The 24,177-nt window shown below is 36.1% G+C and overlaps 1 protein-coding gene and 1 pseudogene across 2 annotated transcripts; one reads left to right on the top strand and one right to left on the bottom strand.

Annotated features, from left to right (window-relative positions):
* Positions 1-1,792: 1,792 nt before the first annotated feature.
* Positions 1,793-15,040, bottom strand: LOC143560964 (myosin-9-like; annotated as a pseudogene). The gene is made up of 34 exons (XR_013140211.1): positions 14,866-15,040; positions 14,302-14,360; positions 14,084-14,142; positions 13,835-13,994; positions 13,510-13,659; positions 13,295-13,443; positions 12,910-13,056; positions 12,404-12,505; positions 12,248-12,305; positions 12,024-12,125; positions 11,864-11,901; positions 11,665-11,791; positions 11,398-11,565; positions 11,164-11,295; positions 10,973-11,082; positions 10,839-10,899; positions 10,548-10,725; positions 9,421-9,626; positions 8,650-8,769; positions 8,333-8,431; positions 6,997-7,794; positions 6,793-6,932; positions 6,558-6,669; positions 5,689-5,952; positions 5,459-5,599; positions 5,144-5,350; positions 3,660-3,803; positions 3,507-3,577; positions 3,332-3,431; positions 3,120-3,176; positions 2,977-3,033; positions 2,810-2,890; positions 2,038-2,123; positions 1,793-1,944 (listed from the first exon to the last, which is right to left on the bottom strand). The product of XR_013140211.1 is annotated as a myosin-9-like (transcript).
* Positions 15,041-23,456: 8,416 nt separating this feature from the next.
* On the top strand, positions 23,457-23,986 carry LOC143560963 (uncharacterized; the record flags this gene model as incomplete). The annotated part of the gene is made up of 2 exons (XM_077049142.1): positions 23,457-23,677; positions 23,773-23,986. Coding segments are annotated over exons 1-2 (435 nt in total), but the record flags the coding sequence as incomplete, so codon positions are not given.
* Positions 23,987-24,177: the final 191 nt, after the last annotated feature.

Below are 24,177 nucleotides of genomic sequence, written 5' to 3'. Positions count from 1 at the left end.
AATTAGCAAATGACCAAACTTCAGGGACGATTTTGGCACTGTACTCATGTAATAAAGAAAGAGTGAAAAGATATGTCTATCCTGAGTTAACGATTCAATTTAACGGAGTTAGTGATTTGGATGTAATTGGCAAGAATTGAAAAACGTGGAGGGTCCATATGCAAAAAATAAACTTTTTGAACAAATTCGTATTATTTGCCAAACTATAAGAACAAAAATGACACTTTACTCTTGAATATGAGATATTCGTCCTTTTCTATATTAGATACTTATATCAATACCAACATATATATAACTAACTGTATAATACAAACTTATAATCATGTAGGACAAATATTGAGATAAAATGTGGAAAACAGATCTCAACTAGCACATTTTGTTTTGAATGTGCCGATAAAATCGTTGCACGAGTTGAGCTCAGCTCGTTTCAAACTTTATTTCTGTGGCTCGAGTAACAAAATCATTTATGTAATCCTCTTGTATCCAAAACCATAATTTACATACATACAACGATTTTAAAAATTGGTTTTCAAGGCTCTAATTAAAGCACAACCAGAATCGTATATGTTTGTTGTTTAAATCGCAACGAAGACTCTACCCGAATAAATGCATGCAAACCACAAAAACAACACTAAATCCAACCAAAATTCGAAGTGGATATGATTTTTATATGTTTTTCGTAATAGTAGTAGTAATAATAATAACAAAAAATATCGTTGAATTTTTGAATTATATAAGTTCTTAAGAGACAAAAATAACACTATTAATTTATTTTTTATACTATTAGATTTTTAAAAATTTTCTAATCATGAAAAGAATCCACAAGAAAAACATGTTATAATGTTATTTTCTAAATTTTGTCTATATAAGTATATATAAATCTTTATTTTCAAGGAAGAACGAACAATATTAATATTTTTTAATTATGATACTATTTTTGGACAATTTATTTAACTATATACTTTATGAGATGGCCCTGCCCTATTAATGTGCACATAATTTATCACATGAGTGATGGGATGGTTTCTGTTGCAATAAATTTAATTTTAATTCGTGTGGTACCAAATGCATGCATGCATGTTCAATTTTAATTCTTGTGATATACTATATCATGTGAAATATATGAGACATCTAAATATGTCTATGAGCAGTAAAACATGGATAGGTTACTTGGTAAATTGCAACTTGGCTAGTTCATTTGAAGTATGAAAGATAACTCGCAAAGCATGAAAGATGACGGCGTGAGTTAGGTTGTAATATGTAAATTTGTATACAATAGTCCATTTCATTTCGTTTGTCATTTCTGCATGTTAAATGATACTGAAGTAAAATTAAATCAAACGAGCACCCCATTATGTGGACATTTATAGAATAACTTTCAAAACATTTTAATAATCGATATAAAAGAAACCATTCCCAGGAGTACATTTTTAGTGTGATTAGTCAATGAAGTGAATCGAGACGAGACGTAAAGATTGGTTTGCTAAATATCTCTTAGCAATAGCTAAACAAGCTCGAGCCCAAGCTCTGGCCTATATTGGAGTTTAATAAACAAGCATAACAAATCGACCTCGATTAGACTCACAAACTTATTAATTCAAAAAAAAAAAAATGAAAAGCGCAGCATTAGGAAGTATGTCTAAGGGTGATTTTGGCGGTTAGCTGACATTAGGTTAAACATAACTCGAAAACGTGAACAAACGACTACACGAATACATTTTAAGACTACAAAATTGGCAAATACTAAAAAAATATGTGAGAATGAAGTGCAAAACCTAAGGCATACACAGGGGGACTACATAAACTAAATATTAACTTTAATAGTTAGAACGCGACGCTAAAAAACCGAAACCGGAGCTTTCACGAAGAAGGGGTGCTGGCTCGATATCTGATACAATGATCATATCCATTGATCGAGTGACGTCCTCTGTGCAAAATGGTATGCTGCACCACATCACATGATTTAGTTCATAACATGAAACAAAAACAAAAATGTCTTCAAATACTATGAAGAATATTCTTATAAATAAAATCAACCTTGAATCGTCATCGAGCAAGAACGAGTTGCTACTGATAGCATTATTTGAATCCTGTGTCATTAAGATCCTCATATTGGAAATAACCTGTCAAATTTTTTAAAAAAAGCATGTTACAATTTGGTAATCTTGGTCTTCTTGGGCCTGGTTGAGCCCAATGGTCCTAGTTTGGTTCTTATAGTCTAGCTAAAAGCCCGTTACAGACTTGCAGCGGACTACAAGACTGGGCCTGGCAAGGCCCGATTAGACCGACTGGTTCCTAAGTCAATGTCAATAGAAATATAGCTGTTTCTATCTTTTGTAGGCTTGTAAACGAACTGAACAAACATGAACAGAGCATGTCCGTGTTCGTTCGTTTGATTTTAACCGAACAAGCAATCGAACACGAACAACTAAACGAACGGGGTTTCTTTGTTTGTGTTCGTTCGTTAAGAAAATGTACATGTTCGTTAAGAGTATAAACGAACGGTTCACAAACGTAAACGAACGAACATATACGAGCAAAAATAATGGAGCTAAAACTAGTTAAAAGTAAAAGGGTAATGTGTTTGGCCTAAAAATTTTTAAGCGATTACATTCACAAGCGTAAACTGATGAACTTAAACAAACATAAACCAACGAGCATAAATGAACGTAAATGAATAAATTTACAAGAATGAACGAGACATGTGTTCATGTTCGTTCATTTCGTTTATATACTACTTACATATATTTAAGTACATAAACATACATATATGTATATATAATTACACACTATAAAAGAAAAGGCTTACTTCTGGAGAAAGGCTTTGTGCACCATGTTTGTCTTCCCAGTACATCGTACTAATTCTGTATAGTTGTTGTATACTAAGCATCTGCATGCTATCAATTGTTATACCAACAGTAGAATATGCATAATTAAATAATTAATAATCTACAAAATTTAAAAATTTAAACTTACAGGACACAAGTCACGGCTTAATTCAATCAACCTAAGCTTCGGCTTTTGATGAGTAACCTAACACCAAGATATAACATATGATATCCTCAATAATTACAAGGTTATATATAAATAGATAAATTATATGGATTAAAACACAATACCAGGAAAGTAATAGCTTGCCTTATGTGCTTGAGCTCATCCCAAGCTGATCCTGCATACTGAGGTTTGACTTCTTGGAAGTCAATAAAAATAATAAAATGATGGAATAGATTAGAGGTGGTGAGTCGGGTCAAACGAAAGGTCAACTTATTTTTTACATTTTGGTCAAAATTACCACCTCTAAAGTAAATAGACATGGATAACAAAAGGTTACCTCTTCGGTTGCCTTGTAACACCAATGTTCCAATACAGCCAACCCGGACCTAACATATTCTCCATTACTGTAAGAGCAGCATTCTCGTCTCAGTAAAAGGCTGCAAAGATAAACTAACATTAAAAAACCAAATTAAAGTTAAAAGTCAGAGATGAAATATCTATGAACATGAAACCTGTTGAATAATTGGACATTGATGAAGGCGAAAATCTGCGTGAAGACTTGGCGAATCAAAAATGGTGGGACCTACAAAGATGGCATGCAGTATGAACATTAGGAAAGTTTTTAGCAATTCGATTATTGTATTCAGGATTGACATTTATATTACATAATTAGCCTTTAACGTGTTTAACAAGCATCCGATTTTGGTAACAATCCCTTGCCACTGCGCAAGCAAAATCTCTTGAGATGCTGCATTTGCAAATGTACGAGCTGTCCCTTTAGGTACACTTGCTCTGGTAATTCTTGGTGCCTAATTTGAACATAAAAAAAATAATAAATAATAATTTCGCCCCAGTTACTTATAAACAGGCATCATGTAGGAAATTGCACTAATTTTGACGTTATTTTACTAATCTCGTGAAAATAACGTTAAAAGTGACGGACGGTTAATCAGGCATCATGTAGTGGCGTTGATAGCTGAAAGATAAGGGTACATGCACCGATCAGCCGGTGTCCCGATGATTGAGTGCTATGTGCCTTATGTCCAAGGCTTGATGCAAAACTACTATCGAGCTGGGGGTCTCACCGGAAGCAGCCTCTCTATCCCTATGGGGTAGAGGTAAGGCTGCCTACATCTTACCCTCCTCAGACCCTACCATAGCTTTGCTATTGGTGGGATATACTGAGTACGATGATGATGATGATGATTACTTATAAACAGGTCGATTTGCGTTATGTTTGATCTCTAACAGGTTAAATATTAAAAAGCTTACAAAAACCTGGCCATGCAAGTCAACAGAAACCCAAAGTTTGTATAAAACCTCATAAATCATTTTATTCTAATACTAAATTATATCTGAATAGTATAACTTCTGTACTCACAAATAGTCTCCATGGCCAACCCCTACAAAAGTTACCTATATCTAGGCTTGTAAAGGAACCAAAAATTCAGTGAACCATTTGTCAACTTTTCAGTGGGAAGTACACTTATTTAATAAACGAACGCACATGAGCACTTGTCCCATTCATTTGTGTCCGTTGATTTACGTTTTATTGTTTGCTTATATTCGTTCATTTACATTCCCTTATATATGGTCATTGATGTTCCTTCGTTTGCGTTTGTTTAAATATTCATTCAAATATATTTACTAATTACTATACTAGTTTTAATTCAATTTGAATTTCATATTTAAAAGCCTTTACTTATATATATGTGTATATATATATATGTGTGTGTGTGTGTGTGTGTGTATATATATATATGTTTTTTTACCTTTCGATGTTGGATTTAATGATTATGGCAATTTTAGACTTTAATCTGGGAATACGATTACTTTTAGTAGGTAGTCATTTATTCTTGTTCATTTACTTAATTTCTGTTTAAATATGTTCATTTTTGTTCTTTTATGTTCGTGAACCGTTCGTTTAGAATTTAGCAAACAAACATAAACGAACACATTCACTTTCTTAACGAACGAACATGAACGAGAAAACCTGTCCATTTAAGTGTTCATGCCTGTTCGAGTTCAGTTAAGGTTAAATGAACGAACACAAAAAAGCCTCGTTTGTGTTCGTTCGGTCCGTGCACAAGCCTACCCGTTTTCTCCAGCCAGCCTGTTTCACCGCATATAGCCGTATAAGAGTAAGTACCTGAATACACAGCCCAAGCAATGGAGATATTTCTCTTTTTAAGTTATCACGTATCAGCCCATATATTTTTTCAATATACGCGGTCAACTGCTGCTTAAAAAGCGAAGCCGGGTATTTGGGTTCAACCGAGCGAAAGGAATTGGATCCCCCCATTGAATCACCATCCATTGAAGAAACCGTTAGACCATGAGGACTTCCTCGAAAGCTCTGTAAAACAAAAAAGAAACATCATGCCTAGAAGTTATTAGAAAGACCAAAGACTGATCATTCTAATTAGATGTAACAACCAACACGAGCTGACACGTTTCTATTTACCTGGGTCCTCTTCCCGGATCTTGATCGATGGTGGTATGAGTCTCCAGACGGGCCACTAGCTTTCAGTGTACGTTCTAACAGCATCAGCAATGTTGAAACATTGGATAACCAATAAGCTAAAATGTCACTGCTGTCTTGTGTCTTTATTTGAAAAAAGTAGCTTACTTTAGAATATTTAGAATATATATACAGGTGCAATGATTACTTTAGAATATTATATACCAGTGTACCTCAATAGCTTGGCCTATAGCTTGAGTTATACGATCTAAAATGCTGGTTTTTTCAACTTCAAATGATCGCTATTTCCTTAAACATTTGTATATAATGCAAGCAGCAACGGGTCTGCCTCTAGAAAACCCTAGGCGTTGTGAAATGCATCGAGTGAGCAAATCGTGATATTCAGGTTTATCATCAAGCGGTTTCTTTAATCTCTCGTCTGAATCTAAGACGTCTATTGCGTCTATTGAACGCGGTGAAGAAGAACTATGAATATCCTGGTGCATTTATACAATGACATACAAAAATGAGCAAAAATTTAAACTCGCTAAGAAACCTTTTTCCTCTTCCACGCTAAAAATGAAAAAGAAAAAAAGGGCGCATGAATAGGCTTGTAAATAAACCGAAGGAACACAAACGGGACATGATTGTGATCTTTCTTTTAACTTTAACTGAAAAAACGATCAAACACGAACAAGGTTTTCTTGTTTGTGTCCGTACGTTAGGAAAATGTGCATGTTCATGTTCGTTTGTTAATAGTATAACAAACAGTTCACGAACATAAACGAACAAGCATAACTAAAAATAAACATAAACCTGTCGGGCCTAAAAAATTAACTGTATATAACGAACGAATTTAAACAAACGTAAACTAACAAACATAAATGGATGTACGTAAAAAGAGAAACCATAAACGAGCATACACGAACATAGATGAACAAACGAGGCATGTGTTCATGTTCGTTCGTTTAACTAAATGAACAAAATTTTTTGTTCATGTTCATTCATTTGTTAAATAAAGGAACATAAACGAACTTTTTGCCAAACAGTTCACAAACAGCTATTGAACAGGCCTATACATGAATATACTTATTATGATTACCTTAATGGACCTCGATTGTACTTCCTCGAACTTGATTTTTTGCAGCATCGATAATCCAGGCTGGCGTATAACTGGATCTTTTGACTCTATATGGGCGAGCTTGTCCTCTAGCCTAATTTCGTAACAAGAATCAGTCAACTGTTGACTCGTTACTACTGAGATAAACTATTCATGTAATATCTTCAAAACCAATAAGGGGTACTCTAAATATGAAAGCAGTACGCAACAATGATACCTTTCCACAGATTCCTCAAGTTGAAGCACTCGTCTTGAAGTTTCATCTAACTCCAACTGTTTATTTTCACATGATTCCAAAGCTTCACTGAACTTCTTTTCAGAGTAATCTGCCCGTTGTCTTTCCCATTCAGATAATATCTGCACGTAAATAAGTACAGAAAGTAAACAGGTTGAAATTACCACTTCTAATAACCAATAATACCTTTAAGTTTTTCACTTCAGTAGTTAAACTAGCAATCTTTTCTGTATCTTCCACACGAACTGGAATTTCTTTGACTACTGAGACTTCTTCAATTAGTTTCTGTGAAGACTCACGTTCCTTGATAAGCAAGGCATTTGTTTCATCTAATTTAGTTTGTGTTTCTTGCAGGGAGTCTTGCAATTTTTGAATTTCCTGATCTTTTACTTCTTTTGCCTCTTCAATTGCTTTCTGTAGAGACTCACATTCATCGATAAGCAAGGCGATTTTTTCATCTAATTTACTCTGTGTCTCTTGCAGGGAGTTCTGCAATTTTTGAATTTCTAAATCTTTTGTTTTGTTCACTTCAATTGCTTTATGAGCAGAGTCACGTTCCTTGCGAAGCAAGTCATTTGCTTCATTGACTTCATTCTGCAATATGAGAATCTCCTGATCTTTTGCTTCTTCAATTGCTTTTTCTGCAGAATCACATTCCTTGGCAAGCAAGGCATCAATTTCTTCAACTTTACTAAACAATTTCTGAATTTCTTTGTCTTTTGATTCTTTTATATCTTCAATTGCTTTCTCTGCAGATTCACGTTCCTTGAGAAGCAAGTTATTTGCCTCATCAATCTTACTCTGCATGGTTTTCAAGGAATTCTGTAATTCTTGAATCTCTTGATCTTTTGCTTCTATTATTTTCCGTGCAGACTCCTGTTCCTTAATAAGCAAGGCATTTGATTCCTCAACTTCCCTCTGCATGGCTTGCACGGATTTCTTAACCTTCTCAATTTCCCGATCTTTCGTCTTTTCAACCTCAGCCTGCACATACGTGTTACCATAATTTGTCAATTTGAATACTAACATTCAATGCACCATTTTATGTCCGCTTAGTTAATCGAACGAACATGAACACATGTCTCGTTCTTTTACGTTTGTTTATGTTTGTTCGCTTAAGTTCATTTGTTTACATATTCATTAATATTCTTTAGGTTCACTACAACTTATTATAGTTTTATGTAATGAAAATATCATTGATTACAAATTTGTCTAGTTTTATTAATTTTTAGGTCCATCATATTGATGTTCGCTCATCATGTTAAGTTATGCTCGTTTGCTTGTGTTTGTTTACATTCATGGACCATCATTCTATACTATTAACGAACGAACATAGGCAAACACAAACACGTGCATTTTCTTACAAGCGAACACATACAAAAACTCTGTTTGGTTAATTGTTTGTGTTAGGTTAAAGTTAAATGAACCCAACACAAACATGCGCCGTTCGTGTCCATTCAGTTCGTTTACAAGCCTACTACATACGCTATAACTCTTAATTCTTGTAATAGACTAATACTACCTTTGAACGTTTTTCTAACTCTAAATGCAACAAAAGATCTTCCACTTGTTTTTCAAGATTATCCTTTGCTTCTTGGAGTGCAATTGTGTCCCTTGCAGCCTGTAAATGAAAATTTAGAGAAAGAAAACATCAATAATATCATATATTAGTATGTTACTAACAACAGACAGTGTGTCTATGCATACAAACATTTAATTAAATAAATAAAAGCTGATTTACATGAGAAACATTCATATGATCAAAATGTCTGCCACTAATAACTGCAAATAGAAAAACTGAACTATTATTTGATAATGCATACAAAAGACAAAACAAACCATTTTTAATCTTCGAAGCTCTTTTCTAGCAAGTCTTCTTTTCCATCTGCATTGAGCAATAACTGCTGCTCGTATCAGTTTCTTATAGTATGAATAATCTCTGTAACCACGCCAACGGGCCTACAATTAAAAACTTGTATTAATATCAACCGTACAGGTATATAATTATTCGCATGTAGAAGTGGAAACTTAATTCCATTTAGTTATCAAACGGGTCAAATACGTCTATTCATTTATGTTTTATCTTTTAACAGGTCAATCATCTAAAACAGGTTGAAAGTCAAAAAGTGTCTTTTCAATGCATAAAACCTACTTAATATAAAAAACTAGATTTTATTTTTCTTAATCATATTTGAGACGCTAACTATTTATCAAAAAATTAAATTTATGGAAAAGAAAAACGTGTCTTGGGTCAACACAACCTTGACCCAACCCGCCAACCAACCTGTCAAGAAGTATTATTAAAGAACAGAATATCCTAAATCAATTTAACCAGAAAATTAGATTATTATTAATAAAAATTATAATTATGAAAATATTTGACAAAGCCAATAACTGTCAAAAGATTATATTTTTCGGGCAAAAGGTGCTTTGCTCAATGAGACCTGACCCTATCTGTTACCCAAGTTGCACAAAAAGTAATTTAGTACATAAAACCTCATGAATCATTTTATTCAAAAAACTAACTTATTATCGAAATAAATAATTTTGTTAATACTTAACTCATTGATTGCTTATCAAATAATTAAAATTTGGACAAAATGTTCTTACTTGTAAAAGAATTGCTGCCTTGTTTCGTTGTCGGGTTCTGAATTTTCTACCAGCAACCATTGAACGAAGACGGGCCTGGAAGACTACTACTGACAGCTTAAGTTTGTTATAGATCTTCCTTGATAAGTATCGCCGATAATTTGTTTGTATTTTTAATGAAGCAACATTCATTTGTTTGTGTAGATACAATTTACAAGCAAGCTTTCCTAGTGGACATCACACCACAAAGGCAGTTAGTGCATGAAGTTAAATTATATACTATATAATTGGAAAGGATGTACAAATGCAACTTAAAGCAAAGCCTCCTAATTCGTTCTATTAAGATTTAGTTAATTATTGAAATAATATTGCGTTTAAATCAAAACGAGCGCATTAGTTATTCATATTATAAAGACACTTAAAAAATGGACAATGAGTGTTTGTGAGTCAACGCAATCTGACCCAACATATACTAAAAACAACATCCTTTTAGCTGAATCCATTTGACCTGTTACCCTGCCCACCTTGCAAATTGCCACCTCTAAGGTGTATTGTGTAACAGGGGTGGGGAATTTTGACACCTTTACTTATAAATGGGTGGATTCTGGTTGTGCTTTTATCTCAACGAGCTGAATTAAAAAACCTAGCTAAATGGAGAGCGGGTCAAATGGGTTAGAAGTAGCCCATTATGGGTGTAGCCCAAATATTTTAGGCCGAAATGTGTAATAATCAATTAATATTAATAAAAAATTTAGTCCCAGATTGATTATTTTGGGACATTCTTTTTCAGCTCAAAATTTTCAGCCATTGGGAAAATCAAAACTGAACGGTTTTCAGAAACCCAAAAAACAAATTTTCGGTTTTTGGTTCGGTTTGAGCCCAAAACCAACCCATGCAGACCCCTATATTTAACACATAAAACCACCTACTTTACTCAAAGATTTAGATTATTGTTGTAATAATATTGCTTCTTAATCATAACTAAACCATTATTATTTATCAATAAATACAGATGTACACAAAGGGTTTTGTGGCTCAACCCAACCCGTACTAAATACGAGCTCTTTCAACCCAAACTTGTTTTGACAAGTTACCCAACCCGTTGAGGCGTTGACATTTAATGTGAAAAAGTCTTCTAGAAAGTCAACCTCTGCAGAAAGATTGCCAAACTATAGCAGATTTCCTCAAAGCAAGAAAATGTTTTCTAGCAATGTGAGCTCTTGTCTTTCTTTGAATATATTTGGTTGCACTGCCAAGCTTTTGTGCTTTCCGTGCATCCAATTCAGCCATCTGACCAGCTCTAAGAAAAACTTTGGTTTTTCCAATCTGTCAAATTATTTAAATACTTTATTTAGTGCATTGAAATGCAAACAGCTGATAGAATATACAGATTATTGTCTATGTTACACAAAGTACATATGAACGAAGACTTTTGATACCTGAGACCCCTGAAGCCCTGCCTTGTCCAGGATCTTTTTACATGCATCCTTTACATCGAGACTGTAAAATCCAATTTTAAAATTAAGCATGGCATCATTAATAAATTTGTTAAAAATCAATGTATGTTACTTACTTTCCTTTGTTAACCTCTGGAGCAAGAATGCTAAATCGGTTAACAAAACCAGTAAAACTCTTGCGAGTAGGATAGCCAGCACAGCTGATGCGAATTGCTTCTAGAACCCCCTTAGTAAAGAGCAAATAAAACTTTAAGTTCTTTGAAATATTAGAGAAAATATGTCTACTTTATATTTGCACAGTACTCACCCCACATCGTAACTGTTGCATGATGTTAACGTTTTCAAAAATAGCAGGTTTAAGAACATTATTTGGCTTCACACATCTAATATAGTGAGGTTGTGTGCAATTTAAAGTTTCCATCAACTGCTGAAGTTGTAGCTGCATGCATTGAAAATAAAATCAAATCAAATCAAATCAAATCAAATTACAGACATAGATATGATAATTACAAGTGCCTTGTTATTTTAAAAAAGACCTTACCTTAAAGCTAGATCCAATTGATGAGAATTTAGAAGATTTACTGTCATCGGGCAATGGAGGGAAAAGGCCAGACACAAAAAAACATTTGGAAGCGGTCAACATATCTTGATGTTCAGGAACAACATAATCTTTGTTTTTGTCTAGAAATTGCTCAGATTGGTATTGAACCTGGAAGATAAATAAACACACAAACTTGTAATATGTGCAGACATAAGAGGCTTTCTAATGTACAATAAATGGAATGTTAATAGTAATTACTAAAATTACCTCTCCTGCATAATGAGCGATTGTGAAGCCAGTGCGGGACAACTTTGGTTTGAAGAATCTTGGGTGAGATCTAAATGTCTGATAAAGCTTCTGTGAGAATGTTTCGTGAGTCGACCTTGGAAACATACTGGAAACAGAATACGTGTCACAAATGAAAAGATGCATACGCAGACAAAAAACAGTGTAGAAAAAAAAATACCATGCTTCATCAAGTAAAGCAATTATCCCACCAGGTTTCTGCAATCATAGTTAAAAAAATAATTCAATATTTAAGTCATCATTGCAATGCAGCATAGACCATTATAAAGTTTGACAGGCTTTATAAAATCACACATATATTAACCATACGATTAAAATACCTTTTCAAGAAGATCTAGAACATCCTTATTATCTATAAACTCTATGTAGCTCCAATCAATTTCTTCTCTGGTATATTCCTCTTGCTCCGTCTTGAACACGTGCTGTATAATAATAATACAAATAAATATAGCGGGAATAATAATAATAATAATAATAACAATAATCATAAAAATACGTTCAGCAAAATTATCAATGCCAGTGTCAAAAACATCAAAAGTCAGACCTGGTTGAAATGTTGTTGCAGCTTCTCGTTGGTGTAATTAATACAAAATTGTTCAAAACTGCACAATACATGCATGGTTACAAGTGGTTTGGATCAAGTAATAAAGAAAGCACTCAAGCAGTTACATTAATGATTATTTCAGCACATAAGACTAACCTATTGGATTTAAAGCTTTCAAAACCATAGATGTCAAGAACCCCAATCAGATATGTTGAATTGTGATCTTGCCCAATAGACACATTAATCTTTTCCACTAGCCTGCATATATGAATAACAATCATGCACGTTTAAAACTACTGAAGTACCTATTTCTAGTTAGTAAGTGTCATCTTGTATTTAGGATCCAAATTTTGCACAGATACACTACTTGTTGATTTAGTGGCTCAAATGAGTAAAATAATTATAAAAAAACTAACAAGAAAAAAAGGTGAAATGGATCAAAAGTTGCCCTGCGCATACATGTATTGTATACAACCTCTTAAGAGCCTCAAACAATTAGATTGCTAATGTAGTAATACAGTTTTAAGTGCTCCTATTAATTATTCATAAAAAAATTATATAATTTGAAAAAGAAGTGTTCATAGGTAAATGTGACCCAGACCATTTTGACCCAATACTCAAACCGCCCATTTGTCGCATCTTGTAAGATAATCCCCAATTACCAGTCAAATAGGCGTGAGTATAATGTCTTAGCCAAACCATCTCTGCTAACAATTGCACCCTCAGGATCAAGACTTCTTTTGATAACTTCTTCAGGAGTAACCATCACACGCTTTAGTAGAGCATCTTCCAATTCTTGAATATCACAACTAAGAATTATAAACACCAATTCAGAGTCGCACACACATATATCAATAAAAGAGGTGGCAATTCGGACCGATTCGGTTGTCAAACAGGTTAAAAGATGCCGAAGGTGTATTTTTTATGCATAAAATTCTAGAAAACTTCTTACTTTTGGATTAAAAAATCGTTAGTCAATCAGACCTGAACTGTTTTGCCAGCTACAGAAGATGAGAAAGAACAAAGATATCAAAACTATAAACGCACAATAGCAACTCTGCAGTCGTCTGAAGATGGAATTTGGATTTGTCATCTTTTAGAACTGATGAATCAACTTCTTTCCCTTTGGAAAATTCAATATTACCAAGATGGAGAACTGAAGCCAGAACTCTGAAAATTGCATCCTGGAATAAGTGAGCATGTTATTGCAGTTATGTTACATATTAATCATCATTAAGCAAACTAAGATGAAGTACTATAACCTGTTCCTTCTCATTCACTCCAACAACATCCATGGCTCTCCTAGTGGCAAGATACTCATGGGAATTGTTTACACCATCAAGCTCGAAGCATTTGGATTGGTTGAGATATCGAAAGGATCTTGGATCTCCCAGTTTATATTTCTTAATTTCCTGAATATGTTGAAAAATAGTCAAGATTTCATAAATAGCCAAAGCCTTGGTCATTGAACGTGTGATTCATGTCAAATAGAGCTGGTAATTTCGACCCGTTTCCTTATAAAACAGGTCAAACTATTATTTATTTGCTAAATGGGAAAAGGGTGGTAAGGTCGTAATGTAAAACAACCTTGGGAGGTGCTGCACAGAGAAGATAAAAACAATGATAGTTGCGTTCAGGATCTGAAATTTGGCAAACACGAGATTTCTCAAGAAGGTATGTTCTAATGGCTGCTCCAGATATTCGTCCTTGTCTATCAAACTGAATCTCAACAAATTTACCAAAACGGCTGCAATCAAAAACATTATAAATGTAATGAATTGCAGCAAAGGCGCTTAAGTTTCTATTAACTCATTCAATAATGTAACAGTGTTGCACCTGGAGTTGTTATTTCTAACAGTTTTGGCATTGCCAAACGCTTCCAGAACTGGATTTGACTGCATTACATTATGCTATATGTTAACAACCTATAAGATTCGTTTCTCAAATGAATCAAGTTATTTTGAAATTTTACTTCCAGCATTTGTTGTTCAACACTTCGTCCTTCGGTGCCTTTACGACCACCCGCATAAGCATTTTAGTGGTCTCCGTTTTACCAGCCCCACTTTCTCCACTGACCAATATCGAGTTGCTTTTTCTTTCATTGACCATTGCCCTGATATATCGAAAATAAGAAAGTTTTCTAATCATCTATATAAATAATTAAATATGCAATAGAAGTAGCAAAACAGAATGGATCTATACAGGTTGGGTAACATGGCAAAGTGAGTCCGGGTCAAAATGTTGACTTTATGTGTGCAATTGGGTCAGCCGTGCCAACTTTCTTGTCCATCTTTTAAAGTTTTGTAAATTAATACTGTATTTTGGTTTATAATGCCAACTTTGCCCTTATTTAAATTATCCATTATTTCTTAAAAGGGAATATCTCCCAGTTATAGCAAGGATAGCATTAGTAGAAAGAAAATTTTAAGAGATTATTAATATCAACCAACATTTATAAACAGAAATATGAGTTTAATATATACTTCTTTAACATGTGCCCTTTACGACACATGTTAGAAAAACCATAGCTGTAATTTCTTTTAAATAATATGATTTAGGAAACTGTAAGCATTTGAAAACAACATATGACCCATATAACAACTAATATCATGTTATACCCATTTGATCCGTTACCAATATTTCACAGCCCATACTGACCCGTTTCAGTTTGATATTTCCACCTCTAATGCGTACAATAGAAAATAAACAAGAGAATAACCTAAAAGCAGAATCTGCAATTGCAAAAACATGAGGATCTAACTCCCCCAATGCCGCTCCTTTGTACCGATCCATCATTTTCGCATCATACAGGTGGGGCAAACTTTTAAATGGGTTAACAGCAATTAGGATATTGCCAGTATATGTCTGTCATATGTCAGAATACGATATAATATTATGACACAGCCTCCCATCGCTGCACTAGTTAATGGTTTTCTCTCACCAAAATGAAAATAACAATACAGAAAACAGTTAACAGTTAACAGAAGTTAGATATCTTCTTACATATATTTCATTGAGTTGATATCTATCTAGTAGACAGATTTTGCAACACTCCAGGTTCATGCAGATAAGAAAGCTTGGTCATGTCATCAACTCCACCAGGAGGAGCTTCCACATCTTTAGAATAAATTTTTGATAAACTTGCAATAACCTTCGATTATGAAAAAAAGAAAATTCAAATTGAAAGTTAACGCAAAGAACTAAACTTAAAGCAGTGTTTTATTTTTGACATAATAGAATATCAACTTACTTTTTTCCCATCAGTAGTTTGGATCTCTGCAGTGTCTCCTTTAATCTTTGAAACTTCTCCATCTATCCAAGCAACTGATGGGTCTTCAACCCACACCTGGGAACCTTCAATGATATTTGTCATAGCACCCTACAAATAAATTCAAAATTCCATAAGTTACCAACGTGTACATCAACAACTAAATCATGATTAAAGAGTGTATTATCATAATCACATATCAGCAAAGCTGCAAAAGAATGAAAACAGTTCAATATGATAGTGACCCATGCCCTAATTTGGGCTACTTGGATATGGCTACACTTTTGACCACAAAATAGAGTCTGATCATTATGATTCTTCTAGTGTCCTACTATTCAAGTTCTTGTTTGTGAATATCAGAATGACTGATAATAGTATATCAAATCTGTAACACTCAGGTTTCGGTTTAGACCATGTCTTCTTTTTCGTTGGTGTTTTCCACCAAAAGCTCTACCTTTTATTAACCATAAGAATGATGAACCATACGATTATGTAATGAAACGTGATGAATTAGGTAGCTACGTTTTAGCAGCATGGCATCCGAACGGATAGCAAGGTGGAATCATGTATCTGATTATCAGAATAGCAACTTGAGACTAATGTTTACAATTTGCAGTTATTCAATGGTTCAATCCAATTCAATATATAACTACTAACAGAAAATTGTTTGACCTAAACTAATATAGTAATACCACAATTCTTCACGTGAATGTCCAAAACAAACAGGAAGTCTTAAGTACAATCACATATAAGCAAAAGAATGAAACATAATACAGAGTAAGTTTTGTAATGATAGTGACCAAAGCCTTAATTTGAGCTACTTGGGTAGGCTACACTTTGACCACAAAACAAAGTCTGATCATCATGATTCTTCTAGTGTCCTACTTTTCATGTTCTCTTTTGTGAATATTAGAGTGACTGAAACTAATATACCAAAATCTGTGAAACTATTAAGGCTTCGGTGTAGACCATTTCTTCTTTTTCCCTGGCATTTTCCACCAAACTATGTTACCTTTTATCAAACCATAAGAATGATGGGCCATATGATATATGAATATGGCATGCATGTGATAAATAATGTAGCTGAGTTTCAGCAGCTGGACATCCAACCCGATATCAAGATTAACCACAGGGTCACGATTAGCTTCCATACAGGTTTCTAAACTGAACAAGTTAAGTCCCCTAAAACCTTCAACCTATCCACAATCATCCACAGGTAGAATCATGAATGTAATAATTGGATTTAACGTTCTATAATAAAACCTTCAGGCAATACTAAAGTGTTTAGCTTCATATAAAAGTAAAGTAAATATAACCAAAAACCTAATCTACAATATTGCAGTTCTTAAATGGTTGAATCCAATGCAATCTATAACTACCACTGACACCAGAATTCTAACACTTGAATGACGGACCATATGATTTATCATATATGACTATGTAATGAAATGTGATGAATAATGTAGCTGAGTTTCAACAGCAGGACATCCGAACAGATATCATGATTACCCACAGGGTCTCCTAAAACCTCCAACCCATCCCAATCATCCACAGGTGGAATCATCAATCATGTATGTGATTATAAGAATTTCAATTGGAGACTAATGTTTATAATGTTGCAGTTATTAAAATGATTAAATCCACACAACCTATAACTACTACTACTACTACTACTACTAAGAATACATTGTACACCTAAATTATCACCACAATTTTTCACTTAAACGTCCAAACCAAACAGGAATTCTTAAGTCCAGTCATCTTCAAAAGTTTACGAGGAGCAGTTTCTAAACAAAATAACTTGAGTCCTCCCAATCATCCACATGTGGAATCATCAATCATGTATATGTGAACATCAGACTAACAATTGCAGACTATTGTTTACAGTGTTGCAGTTATTAAATGATTAACCTATAACTATAAACTACTACTAACAGAATATAAGTTATAGACCTAAATTAACACAGCAATTCTTAAGCACAGTAATCTTCAACAGTTTATGAGAAGCAAACATTAACATACCACAGAATATCAAGCATTCCTTCATCCTATCGTAAACCGAATCCCCTCACTGTAACAAACCGAGTGCAGTAACTCATTCATGAGCTTCCAAAACCCTAATTTCTTCAATTCCACTTATAAAACCCTAATTTCGTCAATTCGACGGTTTCAACGACTTTTGAAATGCACACACACGATCCGCTTATCAGAACGCCTAAAAACATATAAAAATCGACTTCGTAATCCTTCGATTCATCCAATGAAGAGGTAGGTCCAGCAGAGCCCAGTTGGACCCGCAGGACTCACCTTGAAGAGAGACGTCTGCGCAGAAACCAACTGGATCCGCAGGACCCACCATGCTCATAGACGTGACGTCCTTACGCGCAGTACGCAAGCTGTTCCCGCAGGAAATGCCTCCCAATGGTAAAGTACTCCGCCTGTTCCCGCAGCTGCGGATACAAGCCATCAGGGAAGCCACCCGCGCAGCAAGGCTACACGCACAAGGCACTTAGCTCTCAATAATTCAGTAGTCACCTGAAGGAATGAGCAAAGCCGGGAACAATCCCGCACAAAGGCGGGAGGGGGAATACTCCCGCCCAAATGAGCCAGTCCGTACGATACTGGAAGATCTTTTGTACTGTACCTGACGAGGTATGGGCAAAAGATCTGACCAGAGATACGACAGCCCATTGACAACAGTATGGCGAGCAGCATGCTCTTGTACTGTATGTCACTATTAGCCGCTACCTACTCACCAACTCCTGTCATACCACGTGCATAGCCTGCAGTTGGTGGAAAAGGAATAGTACACAGCAGGCCTGGTCATTGTCAGCCGCTGCCTACCCACCAACTGCCAGCATGGCACGTGCGTAGGCCACAGTTGGTAGAACAGGAATACTATTCAGCCGGCTATACCCTCTTGGAAACCTACCTTCGGCTATAAATACCCCAAATGGTATGATCATCTTATCTTATATCTTACATCTTATACCTGATATCTGCTCTAGCAATCTCTTAATATACATTTATATTCAAGAGCAATCTAGTCTGATTCTCACGCCGGAGGGTGGTCACAAGGAGGAACCCCCCCTTCTCAGTGACGAGCTTACGGTGTCTGTTTTGCAGGTTATCAGAAGAACCATCTTTGCCGGATCTAACCCCTCGTGGGAAACATCTATTTAACCCCCAGATTATCCGTAATCTGCCCGGGGTCGATTAGTGTTTCTTCATTGGCGCCATCCGTGCATAAAAGCTAGAACTTCATTTCTTTTCAGTTTTTTCAAACTTCTGGAAAGATGGTTAAAGAAACTCCGGTAACCACAACCCCAGCTACTCAGGGGGATACCGGCGACTACACAGTTTTTACGAACACTACCCCGGTTACCCAAGCCGGGGCAAGTGCAGTAAATTTTACGAACACTACCCCAGTTACCCAAGCTGGGGCAAGTGCAGTAAATAATCGCTCACTGGGATTCACCGATACCCAGTTAGAGAGACAACGAACGAGGCTCCCCCCGCCAAACACTCGATGAAGTTAAAGCGTGGGCGGAAGCACGTCAAAAAGAATTCCAAGCCGAGTTGGATGAACGCTTACGTTCACTCCAACAGCCTGAGGAATTCGGAGAATACTGGGACAATGATTCGGAGGAATCCGATAGTGACGCAAACCCTCGTCATAGGGCGAAAGGGAAGCGTTCTTAAGTTATAGACCTAAATTAACACAGCAATTCTTAAGCACAGTAATCTTCAACAGTTTATGAGAAGCAAACATTAACATACCACAGAATATCAAGCATTCCTTCATCCTATCGTAAACCGAATCCCCTCACTGTAACAAACCGAGTGCAGTAACTCATTCATGAGCTTCCAAAACCCTAATTTCTTCAATTCCACTTATAAAACCCTAATTTCGTCAATTCGACGGTTTCAACGACTGTTGAAATGCACACACACGATCCGCTTATCAGAACGCCTAAAAACATATAAAAATCGACTTCGTAATCCTTCGATTCATCCAAATTGTTCACATTACAATCAATTAATCCGCGTTTTCTCAAATTGCTAGGAAACGTATATGACACGCCGACGACGATGATGAGTGAGCCGTTGATCGGAGATTGATCAAGCCGGTTTGATGTGTCATGCATTGGTGGAAGAAAACGCGGGAGATTCGCAGCTGATTTGAGTTCTTGTGGCTATGGATATATTCAATGTATTGTTGGTTAACAAAAGAGATCCCTTCACTTTTATCTTTTCACATATTGTGTTCGAATGCAACCTAATTCAAATAACGAGTGTTATTCGTACAGTGTTACACCCTAGGCGAATCCCACATCGGCCGTAGACAGAAGAGATCCTTGGTTCATAAGTAGGCCTGTAAATGAATCAAATGTTCGGTGAATTGTTCGACGGGAAGTTCGTTTATTGAACAAACACGAACAAAAAGTTTGTGCTCGTTTAATTGAACGAACGAATATAAACACATGTTTCATTGTTCATTTATGTTCATGAACGTTCTTTTATTTATGTTCATTTATGTATGCTAATTTATGTTTGTGTACATATTAATAGCAAATAATTAAACATTCTATGAAAGAGTTATCTACTCAATAGGTTTATATTTGTTCATTTGTGTTCATGCAAGTGTGTTCATTCATGTTTATTTGTGTTCATTTATATTTGTTCACATATGTTTGCTTATCTTTATTCAGTTATGTTCATTTATGCTCATGAACTTTTCGTTTAGATTTTAAACAAACGAACACGAACATGTTCATTTTTTAAATAAACAAACACGAACACTCCAATATGCGTTCGATAAGTGTTTGTGCACGTTTAAAGTTAAAAGAACGTACACGAGCATTCCCTTGTTTATGTCCGCTTGGTTCGTTTACAGGCCTACATAAGTAACGTTCCGTATCTTAAATCACCAACGCGTTTGGGGCTTAATGCTAGTAGATGAGAGGAAAGCTGCATACTTAAGCATACTCAGGTGGAAGTAGTATTAGTATGGGTGACCTCCTGGGAAGACTCTACCGGGGCAACCAAAACAAAGTCGTGCGTTCCTGGATTGGGGGAGGGGGTGGATAATATTGGTGGTATGAGGGTGTTAGGGGTCATTTTATCTCAAGTATAATCTCGACAAGTATTCTAGCAGTTGGGATTCCTAGCTAGCTACAGGATCCCGAACTAACCGACTATATATTTTATTTATGTTTGCAGGTTACTCAAGCCTATAACAACTTACAACGGCTATAATGACTAATTCTCACCTGAAAGGTCAGAGAACCATTTGAAATGCACGAGAAGGAAAAACAAGTCCACCAACGGTCATGGCAGCTAGGGTTCCCGGAATGGTGGCTAGGCGTTCCCGGATTTTTAGCATAGTTTGTTAATTTTATTTCCTATATAATGAGGTTGTTGAGCATAACCTAGAACACACAACTCTCTGCACTCATGTAAGGCCCCGAGCCTGATGCCCTACATTGGGTGTTGGATTTACTCATAAACAAAGTTCTAAATATCATAGTGAATTAAAACTTTTTGCGGAATAATAAAACTTCAACCAATATATTACAGAACATAACTCGTTGTCTTAAACATTCAAATTATTATAACATAATGTCATAAAATAAGCATCATAACATTCTCTTCATAGGTGCCAGCCTCTTTGGTCCATGCCATGTGTCTCCCTCAAGCTAGCTGCCTCAACCTATTTGCCTGCATGCATACTAAAAGTCAGTTGCGTTGAGTGAGTTCTGGTTAATCAAGCAACATACATTTCATTCACACACTTATAAATACGCATCCGAAGATACATATTATATACTTAACCTATTCATCTTTCATTCATACATATTTACATATATACAATCACTCATTCTTTCATACTTTCATACTTTCTTTCTTTTTATACTTTCATTCTTTCGTACCTTTCGTACTTTCATGTTTAACTCATTTAGTTCATACATAATATCTCTACGTTTTAAAGAGCATTTCTCCCTACATACCTCGGATATTATTAGGGTCTGGTGCCCTACGTACCTCGGATATTATTAGGGTCCGGTGCCCATCATGCATCGGATATTATTAGGGTCCACTCCGAGGAGCTTCATGCTTCTCAAAGATTGATCTTCATTCGAGTTATCATCAACCATGCGTGCAAGAAGATGATATACCCAAAACCGCCTTTTGGACTCGATACGGACGTCACGAATTTAGGGTTATGCCCTTCGGGTTAACCAATGCACCAGCGGTAGTTATGGACCTCATGAACCGCGTATGCAAGCCTTACTTAGATAAATTCGTAACTGTTTTTATTAACGACATCCTCATTTATTCGAAGTCCAAAGCCGTGCACGAGAAATATCTTCATTCCATCCTTGACCTTTTAAGGAAGGAACAGCTTTATGCTAAGTTATCGAAGTGTGAATTCTGGTTGAATGAAATTCTATTCTTAGGGCATATAGTAAACGAAAAGGGTATCCGCGTTGACCCGGCCAAAATCGAAGCCATTAAGAATTAGAAAACTCCAACCTCTCCTACTGAAGTTCGTTCATTTCTTGGTCTTGCGGGTTTACTATCGTCGCTTCATTCTTATTTTTTCCAAGATTGCTTTGCCCTAACCACTTTAACTCACAAGGATAAACCTTATGCGTAGGGGCCAAAGCAATATGAAGCTTTTCAAACTCTTAAGCGTATGCTTTTGAGATGCACCGATCCTTGCACTCCCTAAGGGCAATGAAGATTTTGTTTTCTATTGCGATGCTTCTAATCAAGGCCTCGGTTGTGTCCTTATGCAACGAGGTAAAGTTATCGCTTACGCTTCACGACAACTTAATATTCATGAAAGGAATTATACTACGCACGATCTCGAACTCTGTGCTGCATATTCGCGTTGAAAATTTGGAGATATTACCTCTATGGCACTTGATATTCACTGACCACAAGAGTCTTTAACATATTTTTGACCAAACGGACCTAATCATGCGGCAACGATGATGGGCCGAACTACTTAGTAACTACCACTGTGAAATTCGTTACCACCCTGGTAAAATGAATGTTATAGCCGGTGCTCTTAGTCGAAAGACCCACCCATGTGAAATCAATCTTGCTTCATAGCGTGACCGTTCAAACCGATCTTAAACTTCGTATCTTGAAGCCCAACATGTCTCTGTTACCGAGGGTATTATGTACGACGAAATGTCCTTTGACGCTGAGCTTCAACTCAAAACTAAGCATGATGGTTTGTTGTTTTACCTCAATCCGTGGGTTCCTAATCGTGACGACCTTTGCACATTCATCATGGATGAAGCTCATAAGTCTCGATATTCCATTCATCCAGGTGCGTATAAGATGTATTTCGATCTACGGTCCACTTTCTAGTGTCCTGATATGAAGAAAGACATTGCGTTATACGTTGCAAAATTCCTTACTTGTGCTAAGGTTAAGGCCGAGCATCAACAACTATCTGGTTTGCTCGTGCAACCGCGCATTCCTATTTTGAAGTAGGAAGACGTAACCATGGATTTCGCGTTCAAACTCCCGACTACTCGAAGCCGCCACGATGGTATTTGGGTTATAGTTGACTGATTTACTAAGTCCGCTCATTCATCCCGATCAACGAAAAGTCCCGATGATCAACTCGCTTAGATTTATGTTCAACGTATCATTTGTCTTCATGGTGTACCTTTGCGTATCATTTCTGATCGTGATAACTGTTTTACTTTGCATTTCTGGGCATCACTTCCAACCGCGTTGGGAACTCGATTGAATCTTAGCATAGCCTATCATCCTCAAACCGATGGGCAATCCAAGCGAACGATTCAAACACTCAATGATACGCTTAGGTCATGTGTCATGGACTTTGGTGGAAGCTGGGATTCTTATCTTCACTTGATTGAGTTTTCTTAGAACAACAGTTTTCACACGAGTATCAGTATGGCTCCATTCGAAGATCTTTATGGTCGTAATCATTCCCCTATCTGTTGGAACGAAATTGGTGAAACCCAAATGACAGGCTCGGAACTTGTCCAAGAGACTACTGATCGAATCGCTCAAATTCAACAAAACCTCTTAGCCGCTCATAGCCATCAAAAGAGCTATACTGATAACCGACGAAGACGTCTCGAGTTTAATGTTGGTGACCTGTTCTTCTCAAGGTATCCCCTCGGAAAGGTGTCGTTCATTTCGGGAAGAAGGGCAAACTATCTCCACGATTTGTTGGACCTTTCAAAATTCTTGAACGTGCCGGTAGTGTGGCTTATACTCTCGAGCTTCTACAAGAACTTTCGAATATTCATCTGATGTTTCATGTTTCAAATTTCAAGAAATGTCTAGCTGAGGGAAATCTCCACATTCCACTATATGTGGTGCGTATCGATGAAGCAATGCAATTTGTTGAGAAACCGGTGAAAATCATGGATCGCAAGGACAAGGAAACCAAACGTAGTCGTATACCTTTGGTAAAGGTTCGTTGGGAATCCAAGTGTGGCGCTGAATTCACTTGGGAGGGGGAAGACCAAATGCGAACTAAGTGTCCTTATCTTTTTTATACGGATTCTTCTACTTAATTTCGGGAAGAAAGTGTAAGGCCCCGAGCCTGGTAGCCTTACATTCGGTGTTGGATTTACTCATAAACTCAGTTTGATACAGCGGAAGC

Source organism: Bidens hawaiensis, unplaced genomic scaffold, assembly GCF_021521415.1.
Source record: "Bidens hawaiensis isolate Kalapana, Puna unplaced genomic scaffold, B.hawaiensis_p1.1 tig00020517_1, whole genome shotgun sequence".
NCBI lineage: Eukaryota > Viridiplantae > Streptophyta > Magnoliopsida > Asterales > Asteraceae > Bidens > Bidens hawaiensis.
The sequence above is the reverse complement of the archived record's forward strand: the minus strand, read 5'-3'. Positions and strand labels throughout refer to the sequence as shown.